The sequence below is a fragment of the Sminthopsis crassicaudata genome, chromosome 1, assembly GCF_048593235.1.
Source record: "Sminthopsis crassicaudata isolate SCR6 chromosome 1, ASM4859323v1, whole genome shotgun sequence".
Taxonomy (NCBI): domain Eukaryota; kingdom Metazoa; phylum Chordata; class Mammalia; order Dasyuromorphia; family Dasyuridae; genus Sminthopsis; species Sminthopsis crassicaudata.
Window position 1 is genome coordinate 367,313,562 of NC_133617.1, and position 13,161 is coordinate 367,326,722.

At 34.1% G+C, this 13,161-nt stretch overlaps 1 protein-coding gene across 2 annotated transcripts in view; it reads right to left on the reverse strand.

Moving 5' to 3' along the window:
* Positions 1-13,161, reverse strand: part of PSTPIP2 (proline-serine-threonine phosphatase interacting protein 2) — a 60,125-nt gene that overhangs the window by 4,607 nt on the left and 42,357 nt on the right. The window contains exons 8-13 of one of the 2 annotated variants that reach the window (XM_074279280.1): positions 11,665-11,710; positions 8,897-8,976; positions 6,263-6,361; positions 2,527-2,623; positions 2,337-2,415; positions 1,013-1,047 (exon numbers count right to left, since the gene is read on the reverse strand). In XM_074279280.1, the coding sequence (XP_074135381.1) occupies positions 1,013-1,047; positions 2,337-2,415; positions 2,527-2,623; positions 6,263-6,361; positions 8,897-8,976; positions 11,665-11,710 (436 nt within the window). Of the gene's footprint in view, positions 1-1,003; positions 1,048-2,336; positions 2,416-2,526; positions 2,624-6,262; positions 6,362-8,896; positions 8,977-11,664; positions 11,711-13,161 lie in introns of both variants that reach the window. The other variant, XM_074279279.1, reaches the window with a different exon arrangement.

A 13,161-nucleotide genomic window follows, 5' to 3' on the forward strand; every position in this document is an offset into this window, starting at 1 on the left:
CAAATGAGAATCAGATTGCTGAGCTGCTATTGTGAAACATGAGTTATAATAGAAGAAATGGACATGAACAAATGTCCCCAAGTTTTTTGATAATAGGTAAATTCTTTAAACTTTAAAGTACATATTATTAAGAGACTTCTTTAAGACATTTTGAAAAGAAAATAGTGATCATTAAAAGCTAGCATAGATTCATCAAAAAATAAGCCATGCAAAACTAAGCTCATTTCCTTTTATAGATTAATAGATGGGCAAAGGCCAAGCTAATGCTGTGCGCATAGTATACCTGAATTTCTGCTAAGCATGTAACCAAGTCTCTCCTTGTGGAGAAAATGTATAGATGTGGGCTATTTAATAATATAGTTTGGTAGATTTGGAACTCCTTGAACACAAGACCTAGAATTATGAACTTCGTGCTCTATGCAAGATCATTGTGAGACAAGATTCAGTCTCTGCCTTCAAAGGGCTCACAATATAGCAGAAGTTCTGATGTGTTTACCTTTAAGGTAGGATTTAACACTGTGAGAGAATCACTGTAAAATACTGTTTCAATCTTATTTTAAACAACAAAACACACACACAAAAACATTAAGGGAATAATTAAGGACTAAACAATATGCTAATGACTACACATGCAAGAAGAGTTCAAATAGAGGGGAAAGTGAAAAATCAGCCCAACATCATGTGAAAATCAAACTCAATTTCTTCATGAGGAAGCAAACAAATTAATGTATAATCAATTAATCCAAAAGAACTACACTAAAGTACTGTCCTCATGGTAGTAGCTCATAGAATAAACGACCTGAGAAAAAGTTTCAGTAACCAAATCTCTTTGGCTGAATAGCAAAAAGAGATCTGCTATAAGCCAGAAATCTCATCCTCATAGTATTATAAGAAGATTCTAGGGTTATTTTCATTCATATAACTAATTCACAGACTTGCTTTGCCAAAATCGAAATAACTACTCTTACAGAGAATTTAATTCAAGCATTTAAAAAGGAATTACCCTCAATACCTAATGTACTTTGAGGAATTGGTGGAGGTCCTCGCCTGCAAAAGAGATGAAAATTAAATGTCATTCTTTCCTTAGATTACAATAAGTCTTTATTCTCCTCCTTTAGTATCAGGTTTGGTTTCTATTTTGAGGGCTTCAAGAAGACCTTAAATAAAATATCCAATTTGCTGTACTGCCTTGAAAGAATCAATACTTCAGATGTTAATGCTATAAATGCCTTTAGCCCAGCATGTATCAGAAGCTCCTGTATTGAATTGAAATGAAACTAAAACTTTAGGGATTTGGATTTCCATAACTGACCTCCTGTTAGACACTAGATATAAATGTATAGTTTCTAGAATCCTGATTACTTTTCTGGCATTAAAGGATAAAAAGAAGTTATCCTATTCCTATTTACATAATTAGAGCAAAGGCCCTTCTTTTTAATGTTAAGATCTAACTAGTGTTGCTATGCTACAGCAAGACAGGGAATACAATTTTCCTCAAAGAGTTAAAAATGTATATAACACCAAGGAAGAAATCTGAAGAACAGCCATAAAGAATGTCATCAAGGAGAAAAGTACAAGAAGAAAGGATGGTCATGAGATAAGAATGAGAGAAAGACAGAGTTCTCCTGTGATGTTAGGAGAAAGTGAGGAAGGTCTCTAGCCCCTTGGGACTACTACAAGGAAGATAAAATCCACACAGGATAGGCAGGCATGGATGGGCTGCAATCTACATTCCTGAAGGGAATCAAAGAGTCGCATATACATTAAAATATCTGAGCATTAATTAAATTCATAACAATAATTACCTGAAGTTGAGAGCATCTTTTATTGTTCTACCTAAACTAAGTTTGAAAAGAACAATGAAATTATTGACCTTTTTTCTTATTTTATACCTTAATGTCTATATTATGAAACCTCCAGTAATGTCATCCAGGGAATATAGTATTGTAAGTTACCAATTTAAAACTAATTTAAGAAATTAAGAGAGAAAAAGTCCATTATCCCCCCCAAAAAAAATTTTTTTTTCAAAAGAAAAACTGAAAGCTGTGGAATTATGATCAACCTTGGCCACAAAGGAAGCATATATATCCCTATCTACTCTTTGTAGAGGTAGGGGATATTATATATACTGTCAGATATAATTGATACACTGGTTGGGTTTGCTGAACTTTTTTTCCCCTCTTCCATTTTAAAACTCTGTTACAAGTGATATCTCAGGGGGAGGAAAGGGAGAGACATATTTGTAAATAAGGGTACATGAAAATAAAAGATACTAATATAAATAACTTTTAAGAAGTGTTTTGTCTTCAAAGCAAGAGCACCTAGTTCATTATTACCTTCCCATACTGGGTCCTGGATTTCGTCCTGGTACTGCATTTCTCTGGGAGTTATAGAAATTTTCATACACAATAGGTGCTGTAAAAGTCATCAAGAAATAACATGTCAAGGGGCAATTCTCCAAAATAAATAGAATACAATGAAGGCATATTTCTAAGACTGCTTCAATAACCTTGCTGAACTACTTACCTGGAGGCACTTGTCCAGTCTTTCTCTGAGCTACAAAATACTCAATATCCTTTTCAATGCTACACATTTCTAAACTCTTACGGACTTCTTCAAACATCTAGCAAAAGAGAAATAGATAAATCAAAAGGCACAGTAACTCCATCAGCTGTGATACTACTCATTTACATAAAAGATTCCTTAATAATTGGGATTTTGTTCTACATTTTGTTTGGAAAAAAAGTGGATGATTTGATAATACTTTCAATGTTGATGTTAATGACTGCTCTATTATCTTAGCCTCATAGTTTTTTGACCCTAGAAAGACCACGTGTATCAACTGACACAAAAAATGTTATTACAATTTTATTTTGAAGTAAAAATTTTCATCCTATTCCTATGCCCTCAATTCACTATTCTTTTTCTTTATGATTTATTTATTCTCTAAAACATGAGATATAATCATTAGTGATGCTATATAATGATCTGTAGCATATAATTTAATGGCACTAAAAGGAAATATTTTTTGTCTCTTAAATCTCTTTTTACAATAAGCTATTTATTTGGATATGCATTTTCCTTACTTATTTTTCTCCTCTGAAAGAGGAATATGAAGTTCTTCTACAATTGGTATTACTTTTTTCATGTTTTTGATAAATTTACCTTAAGGATTTAGATATTAGTCCATTAATTTAATGAATTTAATTTATTTAATAAATGTATTTATTTTTTATTATAGCTTTTTATTTACAAGATATATGCATTGGTAATTTTTCAGCATTGACAATTGCAAAACCTTTTGTTCCAACTTTTCCCCTCCTTCCCCCCACCCTTTCCCCCAGATGGCAGGTTGACCAATATATGTTAGATATGTTAAAGTATAAGTTAAATTATATATATATATATATATATATATATATATATATATATATATATATATATATATATATGCACATGTCCAAACAGTTATTTTGCTGTACAATAAGAATCAGACTTTGAAATAGTGTAAAATTAGACTATGAAGGAAATAAAAAATGCAGGTGGACAAAAATGGAGGATTTGGAAATTCTATGTAGTGGTTCATAGTCATCTCCCAGAGTTCTTTTGCTGGGTGTAGCTGGTTCAATTCATTACTGCACTATTGGAATTGATTTGGTTCATCTCATTGTTGAAGAGGGCCACATCCATCAGCACAATTCACTATTCTAACTTAACCACTCATCAGCACAACATACCTAAAATCACTAGACATCAAAATCTTTAAACAAAGACTATGTCAAAGATCTTTAACTCTGAAATTCTTAACAAAAAATGTTAACATTTTTGAACAAAACATGTTACTTGTCACCCCAAACTCATTTCACTTCCAAATTTTCTTCCTTCTGATGAGGGCACTACCATCCTTCCCAACACCCAAGTTCTCAGCCTTAGTGTCAGGTCTTTCTTCACCATCACTCACTCCATAAACCCAATCAGCTGACAAATCATGTTGTCTGTACCTTCCCCAAAGCTTTCACCCTGTGCCTAACATAAGTGAGGCTATTGCATTACTTGTCAAAAAGGTGATTTTATGGGTAAAAAGGAACATGCAGGTTAAGTCTGATGTTGTTAGTCCAAAGAAAACTAGGATCAAAAAAAAGCTTGATGTGAAACTTCCAACAAAGAATTTACTTCTCACCACAGTAACTTCATCTGGAAAATGAGCACTTTGGATTAGATGGGATCTAAGGTCCCAATCCTGTCTCAACGCACTTAGTTGAGTCAGATGCACTGACCCGTCCAAGAGCTTCAAGTATGCTTCAAGCCTGGCTCAAACCTAAACTATTACAGATCTTTTAAACCAAAAACTTGGTTTATAAGTTTTGAGAAAAAATGGAAAAAAATTAATACTGACATAGTATACAAACTCAAATTATGTCAAAAATAATTTATTAGTTTGTGTAGCTTAACCCAAAACAAAGCACTGAAAATGCTTTTTCCAAACCAAAATGGAACCTTTCCAGGTCTTGACCATACTCCTGACAGAATCTAACCAAAGCTGGCCTCTCTGCCCTGGGCCTAAACCTCCTAAAAAAACTTTATGATCTTAGAAGCCCTTTACTCCCCAACAAACTTGTTTATGTGGGTTATATTTATCAACATTTACATTTTTAGGAGTTTAAACATTTTAGTAGTATTATGAAAGTACTGTAACTTATAACCCTAAAAGGAAGATCTTCCTGCTCCCCAGATTACTTTTTTAAGAACTACAACTCTAAATTACTTCTTTGGCACTTATTCTCCCCCTGCCTTGTGACATCTCTGGGGCTTCTATCTTGCAATGTTATGAAACCTTCATATTTTTTACTTAACTTTTTATGCATGTCTCTCATTTCCCCAGTCAGTTCTTTCAAAGAAGCAATTCTGCATTATGATCTTTTGAATACTTCCAAGGTGCCTAGGACAGTGCAGTGCATGTCACAGGTGCTATAGTCAGATTTCCAAGTCAGTTGATCAGGTCCCCAGATTGGGATGAAAGATCCAGAGGCAAAGAAATGTCATGGCAAATCCAAGTTTTATAATCTATAATATCTCAATTTAAAGTTCCTTCATCACCTGACTCTTATAGTTGTGCTTACAGAAGAGGCAACAACCTCCATTTCCAGAATTTCCAATCTTTGATGAATCCATCTTATAAGAACAGCTTGGTATGCATTTCAAACAACCAAGCTCCACTTAAATGATTCCCTTTGCTTTTTAGATGCTTTAATGTCCAGATTTTAAGATTGCTCTTCACTTTAAAGATGAGAGAAGGAAAGAGACGATGACCACATTTCTCTTTTCAGGAATGCATTTGTTCATTTGTTTTCTTTGTTACAATGTATGAGATACCAGAAAGAGGAATATGGGGACTGAATGTGGATTATAATAAAGTATTTTCACTTTTTTTGGTGGTGTTTGCTTGCTTTTCTTTTTCTTTCTCATTTTTTCCCTTTTTGATCTTATTTTTTTTGTACAGCATGATAAATGTGGAAATATGTTTAGAAGAACTGCACATGTTTAACCGATATTGGATTACTTGTTGTTTAGGGGAGAGGGGTGGGGGAAAGGCAGGGGAAAAATTTTGGAACACAATGTTTTGCAAGGTTGAATGTTGAAAATTATTTTTGCATGTATTTTGAAAATAAAAAGCTATTAATAAAAATTGTATGGCATAGTATGGTTATAGTTTTATTCATATTTTTGTACTTATTTTGAATGCTCAATTGTTTTTGTTGATACTTATTAATTTTAGAAGGAAAAAGTTTAGACAATTGAATTCTACTATCTATAGATGAACTTATCTTCAGATGGAGTATTAGACCAGGAAACAAACAAAAGACCTTGTTTGTAATTTCAGTTCTGTATTGACTCAGTATAAAAGGATAAGTAAGTCAGTTCCCTTCTCTGGATCTCAGTTTCTTCATTGGTAAAATGAATATCTAGACTAGATGATCTCTAAATTATCTTCTGTAGGATAGAGGGCCTAAAACTAGAAGGCCTCTTAGAGATATGCCATTGAGTCTGATCTCCTGTCCTTTTAAGGGAACTGAAGCCCAAAGAGATAATGTATGCCCAAAGACATACAGGTAAGATAGTAAGTGGAAGGACAGAATTTGAACTCAGATCTTTTGACTACAAATCCAACTCACTTTCCACTTCACCATGCTTGTAGTTCTAAGACTTTACAATTCTGTACAATAGCTACCTAACAGATCTGGAAATGACACTGCCTACTTACCCCATCACTTATGACACATTGATGTGAGAGTTGATTCATGTGTTGCCACAATGCATTACGGAAATAGTTTATTCGTTCACATTCTTGGATCTCAAAGAACTAAGGAGACATATAAATTGATGTACATTTATTCAGAGAAAGAGGATCGTATGCTTAGTCTTTAGATTGGCAGCGAGTAACTTAAGGAAAGAAAATTCATGATCAATATGCATTGCCCAATTTGTATAATAAACCCAAACTGGCTTCCTTCTATCACTAGTAACCTCCTACGCCAGCTCCCTCCTTCCATTTAGTTATGTACTCAGAGAATGAAAGTTAATTTTAATAACAATTATAATTAGAAACAGTATTAGAAGGAAAGGATCCAAAACTCTAGTTTTGTTTGTTTTTTTAATGGAATTTATGTCACCCACCTCCATTTTTGAGAAACAATAGGATACGTTAATTAAAAAAAAAAAACTTCCAGACTAGGTCAGGTGATTTGGATTATTGTCCTGACTTGGCCACAGATGTTATGCAACTTGGGAAAATATGCTTCATCACTCTGCCTTAATTTCTTCATTTGGAAATTGTGGAAAACATCACCTGGCCTATGTACCTCACAGAGGTATTTTGAATAATGAAAATGCATATGAAAAAAATGTTTTAAAAGTTGGCAAAACAAATTCAAATATTATTTTTCATTTTTAATGAGTGTAAATTGATCCAGACATCTATTTTGCCTTCCTTTTGTGGTCTTTCTTCTTTCTCCCATCTTCATAAATGTTAGATGACTAAATGGAAGCTTTGATCAGAATTGAGGGCATGATCGAGATTTGGAGGGGCAGAAGGGAAAATATTCTAAGAATATATTCCTAATATGATGATAATGATAGTGGTGATAACAGCTAGCATTTATATAGTGCCTATATATGTGCCAGGTATTGTGCTAAATACTTTACAAACATTATTTTATTTGATCTTTACAACTATCCTGGGAAATAAGTACTATTTTTGTTCTCATTTTACGATGAAGAAAACTGAGTCAAATAGAGGTTAAGCACCTTTTCCAAGACCATACAGCTAATAAATGTTAGGATTTAAACTCAACTTTTTCTGCTTCTAGTCCCAGCACTCTATCCACTACAATTCCTTGCTGCCTCTTAGTATCTTTTTTTTTTTTTTTTTTTTTTTTCCTGAGGCTGGGGTTAAATGGGTTGCCCAGGGTCACACAACTAGGAAGTGTTAAGTGTCTAATACCACATTTGAACTCGGGTCCTCCTGAATTCAGGGCTGGTGCTCTATCCACTGTGCCACCTAGCTGCTCCCTCTTAGTATCTATATTGATAGATAGAAAACATAAATATAGGCAGTAGAAATAAATATATATAGTTCACTTTATATCTGCTTCTATATAGACAGCTAAGTGGCACAGTAGGTAAAGTACAGGTCCTGAAATCATCTTCATGAATTCAAATTTGGCCTCTAAACACTTCCTAACTAGATGAATTTAATCTTGTTTGCCTTAGTTCTTCATTGTTAAAATGAACTAGAGAAAGGAAAGACAAACCACTCTAATCTCTTTGCCAAAAATACTACAAATAGGATCACAAAGAGTCAAACATAAGTAAAACAACTGTACAACATATCTAAACCTTCTTCCAAATTGAGAAAAAGATTCCTGGACTTGTGACTTTTTTGATTTGGGGGAACTTCTAGTAGGTAAACTCCCTTCATGAATGCAAATCACTAGCTTTAACTTAGAGTCTTAAAAAGTTAACAAGAGCACTGGGAAATTAAGATGCTGCAGCCAGTATGAGTCACGGCAGATTTGATTCCAGGTCTTCTTGTCTTCAAAGGTAATCTATACATACACTTGCATATGTGTTTTATTTATACATATATATGCATATACACACACATATATGGATTTATGCATATATGCATGTGTATTTATTCACATAAATACCCAGAATAAAAATAAATGTTTTTTGGATTAGCTGCTACTTTGTTTTACCAGCACCAAAGCTTCAATTCTTTCCTTTGCTGTGGATAATTGAGAATCAATTCTATTCAAAAATCCTGAATGTAATTGAAAGGAAATATGTTCTAAGAAAGATTAGAAGACATTGAAAGAGAAAATTTTGAAAACAGAAAGCCAGGTTCTAGTTGCTTTAATATTCTGAAAGTTTAAGCAGAAAGAACTGGGAATCCAGAAATTTGAGTTTTAGTTCCAATTCTTCCACCTTTAAGACTTTGGTCAAGGGGGCAGCTAGGTGGCCCACGCAGTGGATAGAGCACCAGCCTTGAATTCAGGAGGACCCGAGTTCAAATCTGGTCTCAGACACTTAATACTTCTTAGCTGTGTGACCCTGGGCAAGTCACTTAACTCCAGACTCAAAAAAAAAAAAAAAAAAAAAGACTTTGGTCAAGTCCTATCCTCTCACTGGTGCTCTATATCATCTCTCAAATAAGAGTCAGTGAGAGAGAGACACTAGGCAGGCATCATCCTATATGTCCTATAAAGTCTTTTCCATATCCTACATATTACAATTCTATGACAACTGCAGTGTCTTCATAGAGAAAAGCCTTTACTTACTTGTCAATTTTCAGAAGCAACCCCTCATATCTGAAATAGTTTCTTGAAAAATTTACCTCACAGGCTTTGATGTGTTCATTCTGCCAGTCTTCCCTTATCTTCTCCAACAAACTGATGTTCAACAAGTATGTTTTGTCTGTAAGAGAAATAGAAATTAGCGAGACAAAAGATGATGATTCTGTTTTTAAAAAATGAAATTAGAAATTCTGTTTAGTTACAGTACTGTCATTCTTCAAAGAATGTTAAGTATAATGTGGACATTATTATTTCCTTAATCCTCATGGTCTTCCTGTGAAATTGGGAATTAGAAGCCATGAATAGCCTCATTTTTCCAAGGGAAGCCCTTTTGTGGGAAAAACATAGGGGAAGGAGGGAGAAAGAAAGAGTACACCTTAATATAAGATCAAGGCTTTTTTCTGAATCCATGAATTTCCTTTTTCCCTTATTTCTGCCTTTCTATGGTCCAGTCCCTTATAGTCTCTAAAAATGCAATAATAATAAATGTAATTATCTAGAAATAAATCCATCATATAAGTATATACAACAAATAAAATTTAAAGAGTTGGAAACTTCCAAGAGTGATGCCAATTCTCCATGCAGCTATGAGGCAGAGAAGGAGAATGAAATGAGAAAGGGGAAATTTATCAAGCTGTACTAACAGTGGTAGAGAAAGCATAAAATTATTCAAGTAGCTCTTTGTTTAAATGGGTCAGTGCACCAGACAAGGCTCCAACTGCTCAGGATTAAATTCAATTCAGAGGTAGCAATGCCCTTTTCTTGAATTAGCTCATTACTAGTTCCTTCCTAGGCTCCTTTCTCAGTTTAAAAGTAAAACTTTTCCCTCCTGCCTAATTTCAACCTCTCATAATAGCCCTTCAGTCCTTCTTTCTATCTGTGAAAAAAACATTTCTCATCAGTACTTTTGCTAATAAGAGGGATGGAAAGGAAACAAGTATTTTAAAAGTGCCTACTATGTGTCAGGCACTATGTGCTAAGCAGTTTATAAATATTATCTTATTTGATCATTACAACTGGATTGTAAGTTCTATTTTATCCCTATTTTACAGATGAGAAAACTGATACAGATAAAAATTTAAGTGATTTGATCATTCACACAGCTGAAGCTAGATTTAAATTACTATTGGATTTATATCCAATCTGCATTTTCTTATGAGGCTTTGCTTTTAAATTTTACAAGTAATTGTCTTTCTTTGTGTATGTATCTTGAACTTTCCTGTCACAATAGTAGATTTTTCTTGTAAGGTTCTTTTATTTTGCTCATTTTTCTAGTCTTTCTTGACTTTGGATTTTATATTAGTATTAGGGCCTGCTCACTTCTTGGGAGCATCTGGTCCGAACTTTCTTTTTAGATCTTTTGACTGCTTTCACAATTCAGTCTGGGGGCCTATAATTTTTTGGTGCTTCCAAAGTGTGATCTGGGGCAAGATGTGTTCACTGCCTTCTTGGTCACTACAAGTTCATGACATGGTTTAGATCTGTTGGATTGTGTATGGTTGAGTGTCTATAGACTGCTGCTAGATTCAGTCACCATTAGTCTGTTGGGAAGTTCTACAGGTTCATAATAACTCAACTGCTGGCTCCCTATGGGTTTTGCTGTTCTACTGTGGTTTGTTCTACTACAGGATTATGTGTAGGAATAAAGGTTAGAACTGAGTTAGAATTGGTCAAGAACAAACTAATGACTCCATGAGACATCAAAAAACAATAACACAAAAAACTAAAAGACTGAAAAAATAGAAGAAAATGTGAAATATCTCATAGGAAAAACAATTGACCTGGAAAATAGATCAAGGAGAAATCAGATTACCTGAAAGCCATGAACAACAACAAAAAGCCCAGACATATTTCAAGGAAAAATTATCTGATAAAGAAGATTCCAAATAGAAATAAAATGATCACTATTGAATTGAGAGAAGTCCTTTGCAAAAGTACAAGGTTCTCCCTTGTATCTTGTTAAAAGCAGAGTTCCCCAGTAGATCAATCACAAAGCAGATGCCACAATACTCCTCTCCCAGACAATAACAAACTTTGAGGAATGCAGTATGACAAGAAGTTTTTTTTTTTCCTCACTGAAACATTCCACTTGAAATGCCAAGGAACGAAAAGGGAGGAGATACATCATCAACCTTTGACCATACTACTTTCCTTGCAGTGGACAGTGTCATCTAGTCCATCTATTCCAAAATCTACTCATTTTTGTAGATGAGGGAACAGAAGTCCAATAAGGGGAAATGACTTGCTTAGGGTAACATTGGTAGTAAATTGCATAGTTGGATTCTGACCCAAGTTCTTAGTGTCCAATCCCAGTGCTTTTTCTAAGGGCTTCTATAAGAATAAGTTCATCATCTAGGGCTCATTCCATTAGCTCTTTTCCTTTTTTAGCATCCTGTTTATATCAAAAACTCCCAAGGCCAACCTTTTACTAAAAATGAGTCTCTAGAATAGTGAAAAACGAAATCAACTCCTTCCTTTTCCTTCTACCAGAAGAAAGAATATCCTATATGTGAGATGCACAGGGAGTGCAAAGAAAAAATGCCCCATAACCCTGTAAAATATATAACATGCATTAAGAGATTTCTCTGTTACTACTCTATCTTAAAATATTACTGTTTATCTATTTCGTTTATATCCTATATTTATTTATTTATGAATATGTAGTATGCAATCCCCAACCTTAATAGAATACAAGCTCCTTAATGGCAGAAACTATATTATTTCTGAATTTATATCACTGGTATCTAGCATAGTGTCCAGCACATATTAAATATTTAATGAATGTGATTATAAAGATAACCTCACTCACCAGAATCTTCTACAGCAGTCTTTGAAGTGGCCAGTTTCACAAAGAGCTTTGAAAACAAAAAGAGAATGAGAAACTTATAAAATCATTCAATCCATTAGCAACTAGGTCTTTCTTGATGGCCATCCCATGTGATGGCCCTTTTAAATACTTGAAAACAAGTCTTGCCTATGTCTTTTCTTCTCAAACATAATTATCCCTAGTTCCTGCAATTCATCCTGGCATGCCAAGACCCAAACTTTTATTACCCTCATTTCCCAAGTCTGGATGCTCTCTAGTTTAACAGTGTCCTTCCCAATACATGGTACTAGAACTGAATATCATGTTTCAAAGGTGGTCTGACAAGGACTCAGAACAATAGGAACCACCTAGTCCTAGACATGAAGCTTCTCTTAACACAGCCCAAGATTGTGTTTGCATTCCCAGCACTTAGTACCAATGCCTGGCAGGTAGAGTATTTAACTACTTCTTGACTGCTTAGCACTATTTACTCCTAATCCCCAAATTTCTTTTAGACAAGCTATTATGTGTTCCAATACTCTAATTCCAGCAGCATCTTTCTTATTCATCATGGATTCTTCAAAGTATAGTAATCATATTCAAAGGTTTCTCAGTATTTCATGAAATCTGAACTGTTAAGGCAGTAATGGGTACTCTTATCAATTGCTATTTATTTTGGCTTTTAATTTTCCTTAGTCCCCCTTGTTCTGTCTTTCCCAATCTGAAGAACACAATTTTTTTTCTCCCCAAGGCAATTGGGGCTAAGTGACTTTCTAAGGACACAGAGCAAGTAAGTGTCAAGTCTGAAGTCACATTTGAATGGGCCTAACTCCAAGGCCAGCACTCTATCTACTACGCCATCCAGCTACCCCAAGAGCATTATTTTTGATGTGGGGGTGGGGTGGGGGGAGGAGAAGAAAGAAACAAACACAATAGGTATTGTTTTTCTATTATCTATCATTTTTCTACAAACTTGAATAAGTGAATTTATATCTTCTGTTTTTGTCTTGTCACCAACAAACTAAAATGTTGTTGTTCTTATAATTCTTAGGAAATTTCAGTATTTTGGCCATTAGTACTCCTAATATGATTCTTATTGGATTGTACTACTCTTCTCTAGAACATTATATGTACACAATCATTTTTGTACATTTTTCCAGTCAGAGAATTGACCATGAAATCATATCAGTATTTTCTCTGAATTTTCCAATTCCTATGGGTTTTTTCTCTTCTCTAAAACCTCAGCTATAAATGAAACTGTCCATTATTTTCTTATCTATCACAATAATCCAAGGATACACAATGATTTTTCAACCAAGCTCTTTATCATTCTATATCACAAAACAGTTAATGAATTATAACCAAACCATGCATTGTAAAACTCCAATAAAATGAACTTCCTTGAAATTATCCATTACAACACTGTTCCTATGCCACCAATCCCTTATATATTATTTCAACAAGATTTGAATTATTATGTAACCAATAAATTACTTTAGT